The sequence below is a fragment of the Astyanax mexicanus genome, unplaced genomic scaffold (assembly GCF_023375975.1).
Source record: "Astyanax mexicanus isolate ESR-SI-001 unplaced genomic scaffold, AstMex3_surface scaffold_43, whole genome shotgun sequence".
Classification (NCBI taxonomy): domain Eukaryota; kingdom Metazoa; phylum Chordata; class Actinopteri; order Characiformes; family Acestrorhamphidae; genus Astyanax; species Astyanax mexicanus.
In genome coordinates this window covers 732,587-758,148 of record NW_026040053.1, presented here as the reverse complement: position 1 = coordinate 758,148, position 25,562 = coordinate 732,587, and the positions used below count along the sequence as shown (strand labels likewise).

General features: G+C 38.9%; 3 protein-coding genes across 4 annotated transcripts; 2 read left to right on the top strand and 1 right to left on the bottom strand.

Annotated features, from left to right (window-relative positions):
* The first annotated feature begins 250 nt into the window (after positions 1-250).
* Positions 251-6,278, top strand: tmppe (transmembrane protein with metallophosphoesterase domain). Of its 2 annotated transcripts, XM_022667378.2 has the most exons (6): positions 251-827; positions 2,271-3,004; positions 3,187-3,297; positions 3,430-3,595; positions 3,945-4,084; positions 5,381-6,278. In XM_022667378.2, the coding sequence occupies exons 2-6, from the start codon at positions 2,290-2,292 to the stop codon at positions 5,569-5,571; spliced, it is 1,323 nt and encodes a 440-aa protein (XP_022523099.2). In that variant the 5' UTR covers positions 251-827; positions 2,271-2,289; the 3' UTR covers positions 5,572-6,278. The 2 variants fall into 2 exon arrangements, with proteins under 2 accessions (XP_022523099.2, XP_049329653.1); XM_049473696.1 differs by lacking the exon at positions 251-827 and having other exon boundaries at positions 1,043-3,004.
* Positions 6,279-8,598: 2,320 nt separating this feature from the next.
* Positions 8,599-10,005, bottom strand: exosc6 (exosome component 6). The gene has a single exon (XM_007241896.4). It carries the CDS (start codon positions 9,748-9,750, stop codon positions 8,935-8,937), a length of 816 nt encoding a protein of 271 aa, XP_007241958.3. The 5' UTR covers positions 9,751-10,005; the 3' UTR covers positions 8,599-8,934.
* Positions 10,006-12,599: 2,594 nt separating this feature from the next.
* On the top strand, positions 12,600-24,613 carry slc38a8b (solute carrier family 38 member 8b). The gene is made up of 10 exons (XM_022667393.2): positions 12,600-13,255; positions 14,994-15,192; positions 15,742-15,892; positions 17,985-18,089; positions 18,285-18,342; positions 19,347-19,461; positions 19,553-19,700; positions 21,988-22,187; positions 22,344-22,395; positions 23,287-24,613. Exons 1-10 carry the CDS (start codon positions 13,058-13,060, stop codon positions 23,387-23,389), a joined length of 1,329 nt encoding a protein of 442 aa, XP_022523114.2. The 5' UTR covers positions 12,600-13,057; the 3' UTR covers positions 23,390-24,613.
* The last annotated feature ends 949 nt before the right edge of the window (positions 24,614-25,562 follow it).

The following is a 25,562-nucleotide window of genomic DNA, read 5'->3' as shown; positions in this document are numbered from 1 at the left end:
CCCACTGCACATGGTCACTCAGGTTTGTGGAGGGTGGAGTGGGTCATGTGATAATACAGGTGATACTATAGGGTATATGTATTAGTACAGGTGATAGTATGAAATATATAGTACATGTTATATTATGAGAGATATAGTACAGGTGATTGTATAGGTGATAGTATAATTATTTTTATGTAATTGATTTGATTGTATTTCATCTCAAACAAAAACATGTTTTACAGTGAAATTAACATGTAATAAATTAATAAATTAATTTTTAAACAGTAGACTAGGTTATTGTTATATTGGTGAAAAATTCCAGAAAAAAACTTTTACATTTCTTTATATTTATATAGAGTCACTGGGTTAGACGCTCTTAAGTCATATGACCTAATATAAATCTGCAGCATTCAGATAAAAAAAAAATCCAATATATGATTTAATAATGTTTCACTGTTTAAATACAGACCTGACTGTATAAATAAATAATCACAATATTTTCTAAACCACCGACATTTGTCTAAAAGATGTATTTTTAATGGGTTATATAAACATAAACGGAATAACATATATTCTTTATTTTTTGTGTTTTGTTCGGAGTTGACGGGGTGAAATATTCCGGTAATTTTAATTCGGTTTAATCTGCTTTAATTATGGTTTATTGTGATTTTATATGAATGGAGGGAGCGCCCTCTCGCGGTGAGATGAATCCGGTGCAGTAGGGGATAAACACTCTGTGGCTTTAGCCACGCCCCCTCTGAATCTTAACCAATAGCTGAGACGCAGCCCTTTGAACTCCAGAGCAGAGTCACGTGACCCTGCAAACCGGCACTAGATCTGAACAGGTTCTGATCTTTATATTTATTTATATATTAATGTATAACATGTGTGTTTAAAATGTGTGTGTGTATATAATGTGTATAATGTTTGTGTATGTGTGTATAATGTGTGTGTGTGTGTGTATATATAATGTGTATCTCTATAATATGTGTGTGTGTGTATATATATATATATATATATATATATATATATATATATATATATATATATATATATATAATGTGTGTGTATGTAATGTGTATGTATACAATGTGTGTGTGTGTGTGTGTGTGTATATATAATGTGTATGTATATAATATGTCCATCCCACCCAGACCTCCCTCTCCTCAGCCACTTGGTTCAGCTCGTCCGGGACCTCGTCCCGAGGTGTTTCCAGGGCAGCCGAGAGACATAGTACCTCCAGCGTGTCCTGGGTCTTCCCCTGGGCCTCCTCCCGGTGGGACGTGCCTGGAACACCTCACCAGGGAGGCGTCCTAATCAGATACTCCTCAACTGGCTCCTCTCGATGAGGAAAAGCAGCGGCTCTACTCCGAGTCCCTCCCAGTAACCGAGCTCACCCTGTCTCTAGGGGAGAGCCCAGACACCCTGCGGAGGAAACTCATTTTGGCTGCTTGTATTCGTGATCTCGTTCTTTTGGTTATCAACCGGTAAATCCAGAGCTTTGCTTCTTGCCTCAGCTCTCTCTTCACCACGACGGACCTGTACAGCACCCGCATCACTGCTGACGCAGCACCGATCCGTCTATCCATCTCCCGCTCCATCTTCCCCTCATTCGTGAACAAAACCACAAGATACTTAAACTTGAGGCAGGACCCCCCCCCCAACCCGGAGAAGGCATTTCATCCTTTTCCGGCTCAGGACCGTGGCCTCGGACTTGGAGGCACTGATTCTCATCCCGGCCACTTCACACTCGGCTGTGAACTGCTCCAGTGAGAGTTGTAGATTGCAAGCTGATGAAGCCAACAGGACCACATTATACGCAAAAAAGCAGAGACGCTATCCTAAGGCCACCAAAACGGATCCCCTCAACACCCCGGCTGCGCCTAGAAATTCTGTCCATAAAAGTTATAAACAGAATCATGACAAAGGGCAACTTTGTCGGAGTTAAACCCTCACCGGAAACAAGTCCGACTAACTGCTGGCAATGTGGACCAAGCTCTGACACCGGTCATACAGGGACCTGACAGCCCGTATCAAATGGCCCGGTACCCTATACTCCCGGAGTACCCCCCACAAAATTCCCAGAGGGACACGGTCGAATGCCTTCTCCAAGTACACAAAACACATGACCCCTCCATGACCCTGCTGAGGGTGTAGAGCTGATCCAGTGTTCCACGGCCAGGACAAAAACCTAAGCCTGAGTTTTTGCCTCTGCAACCACCCGTGCCGGGGGTATAAAATATGTGTGTATAATGTGTGTGTGTATAATGTGTGTGTATGTGTTTCAGGGTTGCATGGGTGTAGAAGATGTTGGGGTTTTCTCGTCTCTCGGCAGAGGGGAAGGTGGGCGTGGCTACAGCGGTGGTGTTCTTCTCCATGCTGATCTCCAGAACTCTGATCTCGGATCTGGTGGGGGTGGAGACTCGGGCTCGGCTGTTCCGGGTTCAGTTCCTGCTCTTCATTAACTCGCTGCTGCTGCTGGGGTCGCTCTATATCTGGAAGTGTTTGGTTCGACGGCTCTGCGGCTCCAGAGCAGCTGTTCAGAACCGGAGCCGGAGTCGGACGTGGCCGGAGCGTTTCTGGAGCGCGGTGGTGCTGCTGTTCCTGGTTCTGGCGCACTGCAGTTACCTCAGCATGTTCTGGCTGGTGGACACTGAGCCGCACTGGTTGTCTCTGCTGAGCTTCAGCTGTTTGGGGGTTTATGTCCTGCTGCTCTTCTTCCTGATGGTCTTCAGCTGTGCGGGTCGGATCCGGCGCCTCTGCTCGCCCAGCCCAGCGGGTCCGGACGGTTCCTCCCGTCAGACGGTTCTGGCTCTGCTGGTGACGGCGGTTCTGGCCGTGTACGGGCTGCTGAACGCCGCACAGCCCCCGCAGGTGGTGGAGGTGGAGGTGCCGGTGGAGAAGCTGCCACCCTCGCTGGACCGGCTCAGGCTCGTCCTGCTGTCTGATATCCACCTGGGTCCCACACTCGGCCGGTCCAAACTACTGCAGTTCGTTACCATGGTGAACCAGCTGGAACCAGGTAATTATAATTTAACCGTAATGTCAGAGTAACGCCTAACCACCGCATAACAACCACTTAACAACTGCCTAACCTAACAAACACCTAACTCCTGGTGGTGATGGTGGGTGTGGTTATGTGTGGAGCTGGTGGTGGGTGTGGTTATGGTTGTAGATGTGATGTGGGTGTGGTTATGGTTGTAGATGTGGTGGTGATTGTTGGTGATCTGACGGACTCTCAGGTGAGCCGGCTGAGAGGAGCTGCAGAACCGCTGGGACTCATTCAGGCTCGACTCGGCTCGTACTTCGCTACAGGTGAGTCAGAATCACAGTTATTACATTAATAATCACAGTTCTTATGTTAGTAATCACAGTTATGTTAATAATTACAGTTATGATATGAATAATCACAGGTGATGGTATAGTGATGGGGGGTGTGATCTGCAGGTAATCATGATTACTACACGGCGGATGTGGAGAACTGGTTTGAGTTTTTGCGTCTGAAGGGAATCGAGCCTCTTCACAACAGCTTCACCCGGATCTCCCGACCGGATCAGAACCGGGACTGGATCTGCCTCGCCGGGATCGACGACCTGGAGGCCAGCCTGCTCCGGTTAGGCCCCGCCTCTCATTATAATATCTCCTTCAGCAGCTCCCGTTAGGCCCCGCCTCTCATTATAATATCTTCTTCAGCACAGGCCTGAGTGATTATTTAAAAAAAAACAATATAATGATTATTGATTGTGATTTCGACTTTTTATTTCTCACGTAACAATTAAAAAAGGAGGATTTTATTCAGTTCATTTCTAATTGAGCCAAATTCATATCACACTATATTTCTTTATTTGGGTTGATATATAAGTGTGAACAGTGTAAAACCTGTGGTGAACATCATCCTTCAGCAGTCTGTAGTGATGTTGTGATTGTGGTGTGATTATTGTGATGTTGTGTGATGGTTGCAGGTACCCGGGTCACGGTATGGACGTGGAGAAGGCTCTGATTGGCTGTGGGAAGGACGTTCCGATTGTTCTATTGGCTCATCAGCCTCACGCAGCTAAACAGGCTCTGCAGCAGCGGCCGGATATCAGCTTAGTCCTGTCAGGTATTCAAATCAATAAAACATCAAAAAACTTTAATAACATCTAAATTACACATGCCAAAAGTCATGGGACAGTGGCTTGGGAATGCCTGTATAAGTAGAAATACACAATATGAACCAAAAATATGAAGTGTGTTATAAAATTTCCTGATATCGATGTTAAATATGTTAAAACAAATGTCCTAATTAGGAGTGAATTGCAAATACTAATTATTTTTGTTTTATTTTCACTACGATATAAAAGAAATGGTTTAATGTATTTTATCTTGTTTTTAGAGAAAAAACTACTAAAAATGAACAACCTAAAAATATCTATTGGGCACTAAACATTTTTTACGACCTGAACTCCAAAAACACGCGTGCAGCCCGTCACACATACAACACTCACACAGGACTTTTAATTTGAAGTGACGGAAACACAAGGAGAGAATTCTAAACGGTTCTGCCTGAAATAAGAGTCAGATATTTATTAAATATAATAAATACGACTGGATTATTTCAGTGTCTCTTTTTCTCTTCTGGAATCAGAAAAATCTGACTCAGTCTGACTTTCGCTTCACATCAATAATAAAGATGAGAATAAATTAATTTACTGAATTATAAACGCTGCGCAATAAAGCAGAGGAATAGTTGTGATACTAAAAGTTATAAAAGAGATAAGAGATGAAAGTCTGATAAAAGTCACAAACGCTTCATTACATCATGATTTTAAAACTGTTTTATTTATATTTATTGATTAATTTAAGTCCTATCTGGACGGGATTATTTTCTTAGTGATAAAACTTCTACATCCGGACTGCAGTTATAAAAACAGGAGGATCAGTGAGTTTTTAGGCTTTTTTCTCGGTCACATGACCTCATCACGATGTTCAGTAGCTCCTCCATTTCCACTCTCTGTTGTGTTTTTAATGTGGATCTCTGTGGAAACCGTGGTGCACCCAAAGTGTAATTACGGTGCGCAGCAGTGGACAAATAGCTATTTTATTAAAGGCGAGGAGACGAAACTCAGAGATGTGCGTCCGGACGGGACTAAAATTACCGGAGGAGCACGGAGTTCAGAGAAAAACAGTAGATAATTCAGCCTGTAATTTACTCAGAGGACGTCTGAGAAAACATGTACATGATCGTTCTGGATGGGAATAAAATCACAGAGGATAAAGAAACCCCTGAGAAAATAATCCCATCCAGATAGAGCTTAATGCTAAACAATGAAAGCATGATAAAATTCCCTTGTGATTTGTGTTGTGTGTGTAGTTGGTGTAGTTTGGTGATTTGAGTTGATGGTGTGTTGGTGAACAGGTCACACTCACGCGGGGCAGCTGTTCCCGCTCACACTGCTGGCGTTTCTGGTGAATCCGTATTTCTGTGGACTTTACCGGATCTCAGCGCACAGCTCCGTCTACGTCACTCCCGGTACCGGATACTACGGTATTCCCATGAGGATCGGGAGCAGAGCCGAGATCACACTCATCACACTCACACACGCATAACACACACACACACACACACACACACACTATACACTATACACACACTCATCACACACACACTATACACTATACACACACACTATACACTATACTCACACACGCATAACACACACACACACACTATACACTATACACACACACTATACACTATACACACACTATACACTATACACACACTCACACACGCATAACACACACACACACACACACACTATACACTATACACACACACTATACACTATACACACACTCACACACGCATAACACACACACACACACACACACACTATACACTATACACACACACACACACTATACACACACTACACACACACACACACTATACACTATACACACACTCACACACGCATAACACACACACACACACACACACACTATACACTATACACACACACACACACTATACACACACTATACACTATACACACACACTATACACTATACACACACTATACACTATACACACACTCACACACGCATAACACACACACACACACACACACACTATACACTATACACACACTCATCACACTCACACACTTTTTAACTTACATATACACACTCTCATGCACTTGAATTGCACCACTATGTGCCAGTACTGCAGAACTAGAGTACTAGAGTACTGCAGAACTAGAGTACTAGAGTACTGCAGAACTAGAGTACTAGAGTACTGCAGAACTAGAGTACTAGAGTACTGCAGAACTAGAGTACTAGAGTACTGCAGAACTAGAGTACTAGAGTACTGCAGAACTAGAGTACTAGAGTACTGCAGAACTAGAGTACTAGAGTACTGCAGAACTAGAGTACTAGAGTACTGCAGAACTAGAGTACTAGAGTACTGCAGAACTAGAGTACTAGAGTACTGCAGAACTAGAGTACTGCAGAACTAGAGTACTAGAGTACTGCAGAACTAGAGTACTAGAGTACTGCAGAACTAGAGTACTAGAGTACTGCAGAACTAGAGTACTAGAGTACTGCAGAACTAGAGTACTAGAGTACTGCAGAACTAGAGTACTAGAGTACTGCAGAACTAGAGTACTAGAGTACTGCAGAACTAGAGTACTAGAGTACTGCAGAACTAGAGTACTAGAGTACTGCAGAACTAGAGTACTAGAGTACTGCAGAACTAGAGTACTAGAGTACTGCAGAACTAGAGTACTAGAGTACTGCAGAACTAGAGTACTAGAGTACTGCAGAACTAGAGTACTAGAGTACTGCAGAACTAGAGTACTAGAGTACTGCAGAACTAGAGTACTAGAGTACTGCAGAACTAGAGTACTAGAGTACTGCAGAACTAGAGTACTAGAGTACTGCAGAACTAGAGTACTAAAGATGCACTAAATGTTTTTTTGGCTGAGAGCTCAATACTGAATATTAAATGTTTTTTTCACGTTTTTTTTTTCTACATTTTGTCAGTAATTTTTCTCTGTTGTTAATTAAATTAAATTGGTTAAGTTAAGGTTAGTTTTTTTGTTTTGCATAAACAAATCTACAGTTTATGGTTTAGAATTTTTAATTTAGGATGTAGAATTGTATTTTATGAAACCCTGTTCTGCTGATTTGTGCTTCCATAGTTTTTATTTAAAGGTAAATCTGCCTAAATAAACCCGTATTAAATCAGATAGAAAGATCAGATAAGAAGCTCCCGGCCACAGTATGCAGATATCTGTAGCGTAAATCTGTAATTGCTAAATCAGGGTAAATATACAGTAAATATAAGGTACAAATCTTAATTTACACTTTTATAACACTAAATAAAATAATGAGTTAGCCCAGACTGTTTAATACACCCAACCAAAATATAGTTATTATTAAAAACACATGAAAATATAAAAAATCACTGAGTAACAGATATGAATGTGTAGCACAGTTCAGCAGAACACATGATCTCCAGGTGCTGTTCGAGTCTATTGTGAAAGGAAATATTGTAATATATTTTAAACAATTATTTAATTTTATTTTAACTTCAGATAAACAGTCTTTTAATTTCAGTCTGTTTTCATATTTAATTTGTGGGATTTTTTTATGTAATTATTACGTGTGCATGTGTTCCTGGGTATGTTAATAATAGCAGTGGTGAAATATATTCTGATATGTTGTATTATAACTGTGAAACCCAAAGATTCTGTGGATTTTAAGATCTTGACATGCGTTTTCCCCGAAAGTGTCAGTATGAGAAACTTTACTGTAACTGAACATTTTAACCTAAACAGCGGCTGGGTTGTGTGGCGCAGTGGATAACAGCACTACACCTTAATTTCCCATTATTTATAGATGATGTTTTATGTAAAACTTGAAGTCTGAATTTTGGATTTTGGTTTTTATTGATTAGTTGTGTATATAAATATATTTGATTTCCAAATGTTAATTTACAAACAATAAATGTTTAAAATGTATTTCCATTATTAATGCCTCTCCGTTATTGTTACCCACAATAACAATGATATTATGATACTGTGATTCTTTGCAGTACTTTACAGTATCTGTGTTTCTGAAGAGGATAAAATTCTCCTAAATAATCAAATACAAGCAATTACGCATTTACTGGTGTTTAAATTTCACACAATTTAACAACCAATATTCTTCACCGCAGTAAAAATTAAAATGTATTATAGTAGATCTAAAATGAATCTGTCACACAATCTGAATTAACTCTGAGCTGATGTTTTTGTAGCTCAGAATAGATTGTTTCCATCAATAAACGTATATTTTATTATATTAATTATGTATTGCAAACAATATTTTATCCAACCCCTAGTGCCCAACTCTTGCTGTAGTCCCACCAGAACCTGAACCAGAACCAGAACCTGAACCAGAACCTGAACCAGAACCTTGGTTAAACTGGTTCAGATAAATCAGGAAAAATAATTTCAAACTTAAATGTCACATTATAGAATATGCTTAATGATGTCACTATTGCACATGTACACATTATAATAACAGTGCTAAACAGCCGTAAGAGAAACCTGTGGTGTAAGAAAATAAGACTGTCTGAATACTTTTACATATTTTTTAAGTATTTTATTGTTACACAGCTTTTACATAAATGTAAAAACTATTTTCTAGTGATATAAAATACAAACATAATAAACCATTTTTGATTCAAACTATTTTTGATTCGGTGCATCCTCACTATTCTCACACAGAAAACTCGTATCTCCAAAACAACTTTCAGTGGAAGGGAATGTTTAAAAAAAAAAAAAAAAACATTTTATTTAAAGTTATTTGAAGCATTTCTATTGGTTCACAGTGTGAACAACAAGAATTGCTGCCGCCAGTCATGTGATGCATAAACCGGTTCCGACCCTGCAGTGTAAACAGGTTTATTATGGTATATACGAATTATTTCTCAGGGGGCGGGGCTTTTCTCTTCACGGCCCGCAGGATGGCCTGCTGCACCACCGGATACAGTTTATGGCAGCTCTCCATGCACGTGCGCACGGCGGCGCTCAGCGTGTCCGCGCGCAGCTCCCCGTCCGCGTGCAGTCCCGACACCTGGTTCAGGTTGGGCAGGAGCGCGAGCGTCACGCCGCCCCGGTTCTCTTCGTAGCCCGCGAGCCAGTTGCCCCGCTCCTCCGCGAGGTCCGGGTCCACCAGGCTCGCGCCGCCGTCCTGCCGCAGCGCGGAGCCCAGGACCACGTCGTACATCTCGATACCGGCGTCCGCGAGCGCCATGGAGGCGCAGGTCACCGCGTGCGCCAGAACCGAGCCGTCATTCTCCAGAACCATCACGTTCACCTCGATCTGCGCGCGCGGGTACCGGTGCAGGCACACGGCGGGGTGCAGGCTCTCGGAGAGCGCGAGCGACAGGTCCCGCTCCCCGCTGCCCTGGATCCACGCGCCGCGCTTCCCGCAGGAGAACGGCGCGAGCCGCAGGTCGCACAGCAGGCGGCCGCTCCGCACCCCGGCCTCGTCCCGCCGCTCCGGCTCGCGCGGCCCGTAAACCGAGCACAGGATCTTAGTGTTCCCCGCTTCCAGGTAGCTCGAGCCCTTCGCCTGGCTCACGAGACCGCAGCGCGCGAACACCGGCCGCACCTCTCCGTTCCCGCGGCCCGCGCGCGGCTCCCGGGGCTCCGCGGTCTGCGCGGCGGGGGGCAGAAACAGCAGCGGGCACTGAGACTCCTCCGGTCCGCGCACGCGCTTCGTATCTACCGGCATTCTGGCTATTACACGGGGCTCACGCGCTCCTCCACCGCGTGCGCGACTACAAACAAACCCACGCAACACCGCTCTTCTTCTTCTGGGTTTGTTTTTTGGCAGACTGCAATCTCAGCGCATTACCGCCACCTGCTGGACTGAGGTGTAATCTCACCGGGATACCGGTCAATTCTCCCGTTTTGACCGGAAAACTACCGTATTTTACCCCTCTCTCCCCCCGTCCTCCCGGATAATGTTTTCCGTAAATTTTCTGTATTATATTTAAAAAAAACAAAAAAAACATTTATATGCCCCTCCAAACTGAAATGTCACTAATCTCGCGAGATTAGTGCCGACAGCGGAAACAACCCTGAAACAACCAATCAGAGAGATGGGAAGGAGAGAAAGCATTCCTGCCAAAAAACACCACACTATGAAAATACATACTCATACATACTGTACATATATAAAATATTATTCATACTCCTTCTGACTGCAGAAAATACTATTAATCACAAAAAATAATATTCAACTAAAAAGACTGTATATTAATATATATAATAATATTATTAGACATATTATATCATTGTACTATGATATTGAACCTTGGTTGGGCTGGTATGCCCAATAATAAAATAAAATAATAAAAACATACTAAAGTCTTCTTGCAAGTGTTTTTTATAAACTCTATGATTACTTTGACTGTAGTCTCTACCACTTAAACTCTAAGTTGTTATTGTAGTTCTTTCTTATCCTCTTGAGACGTTCTCTCTCTCTTTAGAGTAATTCCTGTATGTAAACAGCGCACGCTTTACGGTTTCAGTTTATTATAGTATGAACACCGGTCTCATGTTCTCCTAATCTTATCCTGGAGTGAACTGAATTAGCTGACTGTTATTACTCTTGTTTACTGTATAAATACCTGCTTTTCTCATCCTTATCCCATTTGTCTCGCCAGATTTTATGATCCCCGTGTTTGATTATTGCTTTAATTCTAATTTGCTGGAACCTGTACTTCTGCTTGTTTTGATTTCTGAGTTTCATTTTCCACTCGTCTGTTTTCTCATTTCCCTGTGTGCTGGAGCCCAGGTGAACTGTAAATTTAAAATTTGTTGACTTATTCTATAAATCATCTGGACTGTGCGTCAGGTTAAAAAAATTAACTAAACAAACAAAAACAAACAAAAAATAATAAAAATAACAATAGTAATAATAATAACAATAATAATGATAATATTAAAAAAAACGAATCCTGTCAATTAGTCCCGCATTTTTCAAGAAACTACTCAAGTATTTCAAACAGACCTGTATTTAACTTTATTACCTTCAGACTGAACTGAGTGAGTTTTTCCTCTGGTAGTGCAGTCAGTCTCTGTGTTTTCTATGTTGTGTTTAGAACACTGATAAACACACGTCCCGTCAGTATGATTATTTATATAATATAATGCGCTGTAGAGTCCTGTGTGTTCTGTAGGCGCTTTCTATTAAATACATCCTCCACCTGCTCACTCTGTCCTGTAACCCCGCCCCTTCCAACTTCATTCTCAATACTGTAGTAATAATAATAAATGTCCTGTATTCCGTGTTCTACAGGTGTTGCCATTTTCAACTGACTGTAAATTTGTATTAAAACTACTTTTCCAGCAAATTCCAGAAATAAACAAATAAAATGACCTGTATATTATATTTATATTTTTATATTTTTACACAGTAAAAGAGAGCTGACTTGTTGGTGAGCTGATGCTGGTTTCCTCACACAGAACTAAATGTACTGTTTTAATTGATCTTAAAGCTTTTAAACTCCAGTATAATAAACTCTATTAATCTCGTAAGCAGTGCTGCACTTCTATTATCTGATCTGTTTACTTTATATTAAAATACTTAATTTTATTTTATAAAATTAAAGGAATGTCCTGGACAAGCAGTTAATTACTATGTTTTATCATTTAGCTCCATTTAGCCACATTCCACATAGCCACAATAATTTTCCAAAGCAAATCAGAATATATTTACAGTGGCTTCCAAAAGTATTCATACCCTTTAAACTTTTCCACATTTTCTCTCCTTAAATACACAAACTTGATAAACCATCATAAAGTAATGCATACATGTGAAGTGAAATGAAAATGATACATGTTTTTTTGAATGTTTTATCAAATAAAAATCTAAAAGGGTGGCGTGCAAAAGTATTCATCCCCCTATATCAATACTTAGTAGAGACACTTTTCTCTGAAGTTACAGCTTCAGGTTTTTCAGGGTTTAGTCTCTACCAGCTTTAATCATCTAGAGACTGTAGACTTTAACTGGATCATTCTAACACATGAATATTCTCTGATTCTCTGATATGCTGCAACTGCAAACAGCAATTCTTGTTTCTTTTAACAATGTTTTTCTTCTTCCACTCTTCCATAAAGATCAGATTTGTGGAGAGCAGGACTTATAGTTGTTCTGTGAACAGATTCTCCTGATCTGTGGATCTCTGCAGCTCCTCCAGAGTGATCATGGGTCTCGGCTGCTTCTCTGATCAGTGCTCTCCTTGCTGGATCTGTTAGTTTGGGTGGATGGTTGGTTCATGTCTTTGTAGGTTTGTTGAAACAGTAGTAGAATATATGTTTTTGGGAGATGTTTTTATAATCTAACTCTGCTTTAAACTTCTTCTCCAAAACTTTATCTCTGATCTGTCTGCTGAGTTCTTCCTTCTTGGTCTTCATGATGCTGTTTGTTCACTAGTGTTCACTAATAAACCACTGAGCTCTTCACAGAACAGCTGTATTTATACTGAGACTAAATTACACACAGCTGGATTATTAACTCTATTAATATTATTTATTATCTATTATTAGTTGGAGTTGGACAGTAAAGACAGTTACTCCAATAAAAGCAGGATAAACTGTGTTTAATAGTCTCGGTTTTAGAAGAGACAGGGAGTGATCACCCCTATAGTGCACTATAGTGTACACTCTGGCACGTGGTCAGTTAGTTGACGCGGGTGTGTTATAGTGTCAGGTGACCCCGGGCACGGAGCGGGCACGTGCTCACAGGTCTGGCATCTTCAAAGCGCGCGCCGGGCTCACATACCTGTGCTACATGTCTCACACAGGTGAGACATTTTAAAGTGGGTCTTAATGGAGCGCGCGCCGGGCTCGCGCCGCTTATCCATCAGACTCAGACCCGCCGTGTCAGATCTCCGTTATCTCCACGGAGGAAGAGGAGCCCCGTGCGCGCGTGCTGTCTGTCCTTCCCCGTGTGCGCGTGCTGTCCGTTCTGCTCCGTGCGCGCGTGCTGTCCGTCCTGCTCCGTGCGCGTGCGGTTTGGAGCGCGAGTCACTATGGAGGAACTGGCGCGCGAGAGCATCCGCAGCCTGAGCGTGCTGGCCAAACCCGCGCGCGGTACGGAGGCTCCGCGGCTCGGTTCGTTCGGCGCCGTGTTCATCATGCTGAAATCCGCGCTCGGAGCCGGACTGCTCAACTTCCCCTGGGCCTTTCAGAGAGCGGGGGGCATCAACCGAGCTATCACCGTGGAACTGGTAATCACACAAACACACACTATACACACTATACACACACACACACACAATCCAGACTGAACTTCTCCAATGCAGGAGACACACGCACACACACACACACACACACTATACACACTATACACACAAACACACATATATGTGCATATACACATACACAAACATAAACATAATGGGAATATTTAAATTATACCACCATTAGTACCGACCCTGCGATGTGATTGGCTAAGAGCCGTTCTATGAGTACCGTTATCAGCCGGTAATGCACTGTAACCGAAGCTCTTCATGTATTACTCCGCCACATACAGGTAACCTAGCAGCGATGCAGCGCTTACAAACCAAACAGCACAGCTACAAACAGAGCAGCAATGGAACTATTTTAACTGGTGGAGTTTTTTTTATAACCAAACAAATCCTATTATCCAATAGCAATGCAATGTTTAATATTTATAGGAAAAACAGAAACATACATGGAGTTGGGGTTGATTTATCTTTTAATGAATTTAAAGTCTTATGTTTGTAAATTCAGGATATGATAGATAAATCTTCAGATAGGAAAAGAGGATTATATTTTCTTGGTAATATAAACATTTACTGGTTGTTTTAATGTCTTGTCCAACTAAAAATAGGTGGTTTAACACATTAAAACAATGTGACATAAAACAAGCGGTAAATGTACAAACAGTCTACATGTCTTTATCATTACAGGAGAAATATATTTACAATATAATTCAGCCTCCACTGAAATTAGACCATGATGCAGATCTATAGTAGGAATCTGTTCATTACATAAAGACTGCAGGAGTGTGTGTGTGTGTGTGTGTGTATAATGTGTGTATAAAGAGTGTGTGTGTTTACTGTGTCAGACTTTCGTACTGTGGTGAGAAAGTGATGGTGTTTCTCACAGTTTACCACTAATGACTCTCTCTCTCTCTCTCTCTTTATTAGTTAAATACAATAAGCTTTATTGTCCATGTTTAATAGTGTGGCCAAAGCATTAATACAACACAAGTGAACTTTCTGAACATTAAGGAATACAGATAACCAAAATTAAATACATAAACATTAAATCAATTTAATACTGATAAACCATTTGAACAGCTTTACAAACATAAAAAACTAAAATAAATAATAATAATAATAATAGAAATAATACAGTTTTTCCACATTTTATAAACACAAAATATGAAACTATGCACACAAATCCAAAAACATGAAGCTCATGTGTCACATTGTGACTCCAAACTGCTCAACTCTAAACTCAATTCCACATGTTCTCACTCAGATATCATCATAAATCACAGCTTTACTAATCACTAAACACAAACTGCAGCATTTAGCACAGCTTCATCACCTGAGAATCACTGACCTTCAAATACATACATAATAAATACATTTCTGTTTCCTCTGTGTATGTGAACTGATTTTTCTCATCATGTTTCTTATTGTTCTTACATTAGTGAAAATTACAGTTTTACAACCGAACTACAAACAGTAAAAACAGCTCGTATTTGTGCTGCATATACATGTAGTACTGTAATGCTATATGGGGGGTCCTACCCTTTATAGAATAGACCGTTATGACAAATTGTATCAAAAGCTTTTTTAAAATCAATAAAACAAATATTTTCGTTATGATCTGTTTTACACATAAGTCAGTTAGGGTGTAAATGTGATCTGCTGTATGTATATGATATATATATATATGCTATATGTCTCTCTCTCTGTGTCTCTGTATCAGGTGTCTCTGGTGTTTCTGATCAGTGGGCTGGTGATTCTGGGATACGCCTCGTCGGTCAGCAGGCAGGGGACGTATCATGACGTGGTGCGGGAGGTGTGCGGGCGGAGGATCGGTCAGCTGTGTGAGATCTGCTTCGTCTTTAACCTCTTCATGATCTCGGTGGCGTTCCTGGTGGTGGTGCAGGACCAGCTGGAGAAGCGTGAGTAGATCCAGATTCTGAATATAACACACTATATACAAAATATAAACAATAAGAGATCACTTTAAAATAATGAGTTTTATTTAATTTTACCAAATTAAAAACCTCTGGAATATAATCAAGAGGAAGATGGATGATCACAAACCATCAAACCACCAAACTGAACTGCTTGAATTTTTACACCAGGAGTAAAGCAGCATAAAGTTATCCAAAAGCAGTGTGTAAGACTGGTGGAGGAGAACATGATGCCAAGATGCATGAAAAAAAACTGTGATTAAAAACAGGATTATTCCACCAAATATTGATTTCTGAACTCTTAAAACTTTATGAATATGAACTTGTTGTTTTCTTTGCATTATTTGAGGTCTGAAAGTTCTGCATCTTTTTTGTTATTTCAGTCATTTCTCATTTTCTGTAAATAAATGCTCTAAATGAGAATATTTTTATTTGGAATTTGGGAGAAATGTCGTCTGTAGTTTATAGAATAAAACAACAATGTTCATTTTACTCAAACACACTGTGTGTGTGTGTGTGTGTGTGTGTTATCAGTGTGTGTGTCTCTGTATGAGACGGTGTCGGGGGAGAAGGAGATGCCGTATCATTGGTACACTGATCAAAGCTTCGCCCTCTTCATCATGTGCCTCATCATCATCCTCCCTCTATCAATCCCTAAAGAGATCAGCATCCAGAAATACACCAGGTACACAATCGGCTTAATATCAACAAATACCTGCTCATACAGCGCCTTGCAAAAGTATTCATACCCTTTCAATCTTTACAGTTTTGTCTTTGCATTACACCCACAAACCTAAATTTATTTTACTAGGATTTTATGTAACAGACCAAAACAGAGTAGCAACAGAAAATTGAAAATACATATAACAGTATATTTCTAACATCTGGAAAGGAACAGTGGAACAATGCGTTAATATTCAACCCCCCTAAATCACTCTGAAGGAACACAGTCAGATGCAGGTCTTCTGGGGTTTGTGTATATACAGTTGTGGTCAAAAGTTTACATACACTTGTAAAAAAACATAATGTTATGGCTGTCTTGAGTTTTCAATAAGTTCTACAACTCTTATTTTTCTGTGATAGAGTGATCGGAACACATACATGTTTGTCACAAAAAACAGTCATAAAATTTGGTTCTTTCATAAATTTATTATGGGTCTGCTGAAAATGTCACCAAATCTGCTGGGTCAAAAATATACATACAGCAACAAAATTTGTCAATTTTGGTGATGTAGCGAGTTGTGTCAATCAAATTAGCTTCATGTCATGGCCTCTTCACTTCTTGTAAGTGATTCTGATTGACTACAGCTGTTGACTTCTCATGAGCCCATTTAAATAGGGCTCATTTGACCCAGTGATTAGACTCAGCTACAAAAGCTACAATGGGAAAGTCAAAGGAACTCAGTGTGGATCTGAAAAAGCGAATTATTGACTTGAACAAGTCAGGGAAGTCACTTGGAGCCATTTCAAAGCAGCTACAGGTCCCAAGAGCAACTGTGCAGACAATTATACGCAAGTATAAAGTGCATGGAACAGTTGTGTCACTGCCACGATCAGGAAGAAAACGCAAGCTATCACATGCTGCCGAGAGGAGATTGGTCAGGATGGTCAAGAGTCAACCAAGAATCACCAAGAAGCAGGTCTGCAAGGATTTGGAAGCTGATGGAACACAGGTGTCAGTCTCCACAGTCAAGCGTGTTTTACATCGCCATGGACTGAGAGGCTGCCGTGCAAGAAAGAAGCCCTTGCTCCAGAAAAGGCACCTTAAGACTCGGCTGAAGTTTGCTGCTGATCACATGGACAAAGATAAAACCTTCTGGAGGAAAGTTCTCTGGTCAGACGAAACAAAAATTGAGCTGTTTGGCCACAACACCCAGCAATATGTTTGGAGGAGAAAAGGTGAGGCCTTTAATCCCAGGAACACCATGCCTACTGTCAAGCATGGTGGTGGTAGTATTATGCTATGGGGATGTTTTGCTGCCAGTGGAACTGGTTCTTTGCAGAAAGTAAATGGGATAATGAAGAAGGAGGATTACCTCCAAATTCTGCAGGAAAACTTAAAACCATCAGCCCGAAGGTTGGGTCTTGGGCGCAGTTGGGTGTTCCAACAAGACAATGACCCAAAACACACATCAAAAGTGGTAAAGGAATGGCTAAACCAGGCTAGAATTAAGGTTTTAGAATGGCTTTCCCAAAGTCCTGACTTAAACCCCATTGAGAACATGTGGACAGTGCTAAAGAAACGGGTTCATGCAAGAAAACCATCACATTTAGCTGAACTGCACCAATTCTGTCAAGAAGAGTGGTCAAACATTCGACCTGAAGCTTGCCAGGAGCTTGTGGATGGCTACCAAAAGCGCCTAGTTGCCGTGAAAATGGCCAAGGGACATGTAACCAAATACTAATGTTGCTGTATGTATATTTTTGACCCAGCAGATTTGGTGACATTTTCAGCAGACCCATAATAAATTTATGAAAGAACCAAATTCTATGACTGTTTTTTGTGACAAACATGTATGTGTTCCGATCACTCTATCACAGAAAAATAAGAGTTGTAGAACTTATTGAAAACTCAAGACAGCCATAACATTATGTTTTTTTACAAGTGTATGTAAACTTTTGACCACAACTGTATATATATATATAGTTAAATTATAGTTAACAATGGAAAAACTCTTACGTTTTTGTTCTGTAATTATTAAATATTGTACATAGAATAATGAATGCTTTGTGTGTGTGTGTGTGTGTGTGTGTGTGTGTGTGTGTTTTATGTGTAGTGTATTAGGAACGCTGGCAGCTACCTACCTGAGTGTTGCTGTTATAGTAAAGTATTACATGAAAGATGAAGCCGCAGCCAATCCGGTTCCAGAACACAGAGAGGGGTGAGTGTGGGTTTAATAGTGTTTTTATAAAAGTTACATTTTTATATTTGTTAAAATCTCTTAAACTTTACATTTACCTTTAAAAACTTCCCCAAACCCAGTCTGAACATGTGGAGTGATTTATACTGAAACAGTGTTCATAGCGCCACAGCGTCCTCTAGTGGATTTAATGAGCCTAAAGTTGTTCTGCTGCAGGTTAAACTCCTGGGGGTCGGTGCTCAGCGTGGTGCCCACCATCTGCTTCGGCTTCCAGGTAACTCTGTTTGCAATATGTCTCATCAGATAGGAGCTAACAGGGCTAGGAACAGCATGCAGTTCATTCCTGTGTTATTTGTGCGAATAACACATCAGTGGTTATATGCTTTACCCAGTAATTCAGAGCTAAGAAACAAATGGTTAGAATTAGTCTATGGAGGAAAAACACCACCAGCCAAGTACTACTGAGATAGGTAAGTGTTTAGATGTTTAGATCAGTTCTGTTTACACTAGTTAAAAGTAAAAATCCACCCCAGGGTTTCGTTTGTTCCAACTGCCTGGGCGACTCTGCTGTAGTTCAGCCAACAAAACCCCGGGGTGGATTTTAACTTTCTGGACCTGGACTCTGCACACCTCTATGTGTAACTATAGGTTTAAATAGGATCTCCGGTGAATTTGGTGTTTTACAGAGACTCTAAGACTAGGTCAGTGGCTGAACTGCACTTAGCAGGGCATTATTACACATGTTGTAAAGTAACATATGACATTGTAAAAACTGTTATTAGTGTAAAAACGTCTTTATTTTAAAACAATTCTTGTTATTCGTCTCACTTCCACCTGGTGTCGCAGTGCTGTTAGCCAATCAGAGGAGATATATGTTTGCATGTTTGAATATTCATGAGCAAGAGTCAAAATCCCATCTCAAAGTCAAAGTCAAAGTCAAAGTGTTTTTTATTGTCATTTCAGCTATATACAGAGTACACAGTGAAACCAAACAACGTTCCTCCAGGGACCATGGTGCACATCAACACAGTGTAGACAGAACAATAGTGCAACAGTACAAAAGTGCAGACAGACAATACAACACCATACAGACAAAGAATAATAAATAACAACCATTTTTAAAGTTTGGTATAAATCATACTGTCCTCAGTGCATCACTGATCACCTGATCCCAGAACAGATTATTCATAAATTCTAACAGCACTAATATGAATGTAAAAGGAGGTGTGTATATTGATTAGTGTGTGTGTGTGTGGTGTGTGTGTGTGTGTGTTTCAGTGTCATGAAGCGTGTATTGCTATCTACAGCAGTATGGAGAATAAGAAGATCAGTCACTGGGTTTTTATATCTGTGATGTCGATGATCTTCTGCCTGCTGATCTACACTCTCACAGGTCAGCTGACCCTCACACTCACCTAATTAATAATCAGGTATTAATTAATGTATTAATTAGCATTATTTTACCTGTTCCTCTTCCTGTTCAGGTGTGTTTGGGTTCCTCACGTTCGGGCCGCTGGTGGCGTCTGATATTCTGATGTCATATCCTGGAGACGACGTGGTGATGATCATCGCCAGGCTGCTGTTCGGGATCTCCATCTTCACCATCTATCCCATAATACTCCTGCTGGGCAGGTCAGTTACATACAGATCAACCAGCCAATCAGCTCAGCACTAATCTCAGCTTTACACTGAGTGATGTAATCAATCAATCAATCAACCAACCAATCATGTTTTTTTATTAATACTCATTATAATACTCTACCAATAGTCTACCTAAATTAATACTCTACTATTACTCTTTTTATACTAAGTCTACTAATACTCTGTTACTACTGTGCTAGTATTTATAATAATACCTTACCAATACTCAACTAATACTCTGTTAATACTGTGCTAGTATTTATAATAATACCTTACCAATACTCAACTAATACTCTGTTAATACTGTGCTAGTATTTATAATAATACCCCACTAATAATCATAGTAATATTCTACTAATACTCATAATAGTACTAATACTCATACTAATACCCTACTAATACACATAATAATACTAATACTGTACTAATACTCATACTAATACCCTGCTAATACTCTTAATACTACCCTACTAATACTCATAATAATACCCTACTAATACTCATAATAATACCCTACTAATACTCATAATAATACCCTACTAATACTCAAAATAATACCCTACTAATACTCATAATAATACCCTACTAATACTCAAAATAATACCCTACTAATACTCATAATAATACCCTACTAATACTCATAATAATACCCTACTAATACTCAAAATAATACCCTACTAATACTCATAATAATACCCTACTAATACTCATAATAATACCCTACTAATACTCATAATAATACCCTACTAATACTCAAAATAATACCCTACTAATACTCATAATAATACCCTACTAATACTCATAATAATACCCTACTAATACTCAAAATAATACCCTACTAATACTCATAATAATACCCTACTAATACTCATAATAATACCCTACTAATACTCAAAATAATACCCTACTAATACTCATAATAATACCCTACTAATACTCATAATAATACCCTACTAATACTTAAAATAATACCCTACTAATACTCATAATAATACCCTACTAATACTCATAATAATACCCTACTAATACTCATAATAATACCCTACTAATACTCATAATAATACCCTACTAATACTCATAATAATACCCTACTAATACTCATAGTACTACTCAAAATAATACTCTGCTAATACACTACTTATATTAATAGTCTATTAATATTCTACTAATACTGTACACATTCTCATAATAATACCCTACTAATACTCATAATAATACTCTATACACACACACAAACTCACTGTGTCTCTCTGCGCTGTGCATGTGTGTGTATAATGTGTGTGTGTGTATAATGTGTGTGTGTGTGTGTATAATGTGTGTGTGTGTGTGTGTAATGTGTGTGTGTATAATGTGTGTGTGTGTATAATGTGTGTGTGTATAATGTGTGTGTGTTTATAATGTGTGTGTGTGTATAATGTGTGTGTGTATAATGTGTGTGTGTGTATAATGTGTGTGTGTGTGTGTGTGTATAATGTGTGTGTGTGTGTGTGTGTATAATGTGTGTGTGTGTGTGTGTGTGTGTGTGTGTATAATGTGTGTGTGTGTGTGTATAATGTGTGTGTGTGTGTATAATGTGTGTGTGTGTGTGTGTGTGTATAATGTGTGTGTGTGTGTATAATGTGTGTGTGTGTGTATAATGTGTGTGTGTGTGTGTATAATGTGTGTGTGTATAATGTGTGTGTGTATAATGTGTGTGTGTATAATGTGTGTGTGTGTATAATGTGTGTGTGTGTGTGTGTGTATAATGTGTGTGTGTGTGTGTGTGTATAATGTGTGTGTGTGTGTGTGTGTGTGTGTGTGTGTATAATGTGTGTGTGTGTGTGTATAATGTGTGTGTGTGTGTATAATGTGTGTGTGTGTGTGTGTGTGTATAATGTGTGTGTGTGTGTATAATGTGTGTGTGTGTGTATAATGTGTGTGTGTGTGTGTGTGTGTGTGTGTGTATAATGTGTGTGTGTGTGTGTGTGTGTGTGTGTGTGTGTGTGTATAATGTGTGTGTGTGTGTATAATGTGTGTGTGTGTGTATAATGTGTGTGTGTGTGTGTGTGTGTGTGTGTGTATAATGTGTGTGTGTGTGTATAATGTGTGTGTGTGTGTATAATGTGTGTGTGTGTGTATAATGTGTGTGTGTGTGTATAATGTGTGTGTGTGTGTGTATAATGTGTGTGTGTGTGTGTGTATAATGTGTGTGTGTGTGTATAATGTGTGTGTGTGTGTATAATGTGTGTGTGTGTGTGTGTGTGTGTGTGTGTATAATGTGTGTGTGTGTGTGGTTCAGGTCCGTGGTTCTGGCACTGGTTCTGAGGTACCGGGAGCGGGTTGCCGTGGTGACGGTGGTGTTTGAGCGGCGTTGTCGGGTGGGGTTGACGGTTCTGTGGATCGGTGTGACGCTTCTTATCGCTGTTTACGTTCCGGATATGAGTGATGTCATCAGTGTGATCGGAGGAATCAGTGCATTCTTTATATTCATCTTCCCTGGTGAGAAAAACACCCACACACACACACACACTCCATCAGCAGCCGGAGTCTGAGAGAGAGAGTGTATTGTGGTGATTGGTTGGATTAACTGGTTCTAAATTGGGGAGAAAAATGATAAAAACTGTTTGAATATTAAAGTAATCTGTGTTTTTTCAGGACTGTGTCTCATTTTTGCGATACAGACGGAACCGATGGGTCACAGGATGAAGTGAGTAAATAAATCATTAAACTTGAATAACTGTGAATAATAGTGTTTATATTAACATTTAAAGATTATCATTACCATTTGGGATCAGTAGGACCAGATTAGTCCTAAAACTACATCTTATCTTTCTACAGTAAATAAACTAGTTTAAAACATTAAATTCAATTGGAATTTTTACCTGGTCCATGTTTCTGTCTGGACTGGCTGTAGAAACTTTTGAGTGGGATTTTATATATATATACACACACTGTATATACACACAAACTATACACATACTTCATATACACAGTAATTAAATCTGTTATGATCTTATATTATTTTATGTACGTTTAATGTGCCACTATTAAAAGTTTGGTCTTGAGCAGAGGAGAATACTGTAGAAACTGATCCGCTGAATATTTTGAATAAATTCCACTGTATTTTTTTCTCAGGACCGCGGCACAGCAGTGCTGATATTACACGTTATAGCACGAACCTCCAGTGTATTATTGTGATTATATCACAGTTCCATTATCACTATAATATTATCACTGTTTATTGAAAGATTTTAAAGAGTTAAAGAGGAGGAGAAAATAGGATCTGTTTGGTTATAAAAACTCCACCAGTTAAAATAGTTCCATTGCTGCTCTGTTTGTAGCTGCGCTGTTTGGTTTGTAAGCGCTGCATGGTTGCTAGGTTTCCTGTATGTGGTGGAGTAATACAGTAATACATGGAGAGCTTCGGTTACAGTGCATTACCGGCTGATAACGGTACTCATAGAACGGCTCTTAGCCAATCACATTGCAGGGGCGGAACTAACAGTGGTATATTATTATTTTAAATACATTTAATTGGCCATTGTTCACAGTTTGATCCGCTGAATGTTTTATATAAATTTTGCTGTATTTTTCCCAGGATGCTGCTGACCGGATGGGGCGTGGTCACTGTCGTTACTGGAGCTTTCATCTTTGGCCAGAGCACCACCATCGCCATCATGGAGCTCGCACACAAATTCTGATCATCCTGATCAGATCAAACTGAGAACAATCAATACTGATCAGTGTGGGTCACAGTGAGTTATAGAGGGGTTTAAACCCCAATACTGAGACTCTGAGGATCAGAGGAACCGTGTTCTCTGGAATGATGGAGCTTCTTTAGCTACTTTAGGATACTGGGAGGATTTGAGGAAGCATCGAGATCAGATCCACACAGTGCGGATATAAATACAGCTCTGAAAAATAAGATTTCACTTAAAAATGATGAGTTTCTTTGATTTTAGCAAATTAAAAACCTCTGGAATATAATCAAGAGGAAGATGGATGATCACAAACCATCAAACCACCAAACTGAACTGCTTGAATTTTTACACCAGGAGTAAAGCAGCATAAAGTTATCCAAAAGCAGTGTTTAAGACTGGTGGAGGAGAACATGATGCCAAGATGCATGAAATTAAAAACTGTGATTAAAACCAGAGTTATTCCACCAAATATTGATTATTTCTGAACTCTTAAAACTTTATGAATATGAACTTGTTTTCTTTGCATTATTTGAGGTCTGAAAGCTCTGCATCTTTTTTGTTATTTCAGTCATTTCTCATTTTCTGTAAATAAATGCTCTAAATGAGAATATTTTTATTTGTAATTTGGGAGAAATGTTGTCTGTAGTTTATAGAATAAAACAACAATGTTCATTTTACTCAAACATAAACCTATAAATAGCACAATCAGAGAAACTGATTCAGAAACTGAAGTGCTCTTTTTATTTTATACAGAGCTGTGTATGTTTGTATATGGATTGTACATTAATTTAGCATAAATCTCGAGTTTCAGTTTATATATCTTTATTTTTTAATGAAGTTTTAATAATATAATTGAAACAGTTCAACATGAATCAATAAAGCCAGTGCACAGCTGCACCGGGTGTAAAGGGTGTAGAGTTAAATATTAGTAGAAATAATATCTGCAGTTTTATGTCTGAATGAACACAGTTATACTGTGATTTTAAACCAGGTGTTAAGGACATTTACCATTTCTTAAATTAATTACATTTTTATTTTACTCTTATTCATGCCTTTGTTTAAAGCATTATGAATTAATTATAATATATATTATAAATGCTGTTATGATTTATGAGCTTTTGTCAGTATTAAGCATTAAAGCAGTGTTAATGATGTGTTTTTTGTGTTGAGATGAATATTATGATGCTGAACTGAAGAAAATAAATAATATTACTTTTGTTAATTCATGTCATTATTTGTGCTGTATTTATTTATACATGATTTTTTGAATAAATACTTGTTATAACATCTGAATGAGTTTAAATGATTAAATATGGAATATTTTAATAAACCAAATGTGCTTAGTCGATGCATTTGTTTGTAAAAACAGAAAATATCCTCCGTATATATTTCAAATATATTGAAATTTAAAATACAGTGTGAATTTATTACTTATGAAAATATGTTAAAGTGTTCGGGTGTAAAAATGTATTATGTGTTTGGGATGGAGAATTCTAAATACTGATAAAAGTAAGTAAATGCTGCCATCTAGTGAGTGGAGAGTTCCTGCATATTTTGGATTTATATTTAATGTTTATATAAACATATGTATCAGAAACACTGTTGTTACACACTTTTACAAATTACAAGACCTATTCAGTTTTTTTTTTATAAAAATACTGTGTATTACAGTTTAATACTGTGTATATTTCAATCAACTTTTATTTCCACTCGGAAATATGTTGAGGGTGACCCTCATTGTCGATGCAGCTGAGAATTTACTAAATTAAAGAGTCTGAAAAATAAGTTAAAATTATAAAAACAAGCAAAAAATATACGATTTATATAAGAAGAAATAAAATAATTCAGAATAAAAGGATATGCAGACAAGCTAACATGTAAAGCAATAAAATAAAGAGATAAACCATGAAACAATGAAATATAAACACAAATAAAGAAATAGGGCACTAAAATAACACCAAAATTATGAATTACTGGAACTAAAATAAAGAAAAAAAAATAAAAATAAAAGCACGAAATAAATAAAATAAAAAAGGTAAAAGGCCAAAAGTAAAACCAGTAATAAAACAAATAAAAGGTTACAACATAAAATTAGGCAAATACTAAGACAAAATAAATAAATTAAATTAAAAGGAAAAAGAAAAAAACTCAACTAAAGCAGTGACATGCTGTC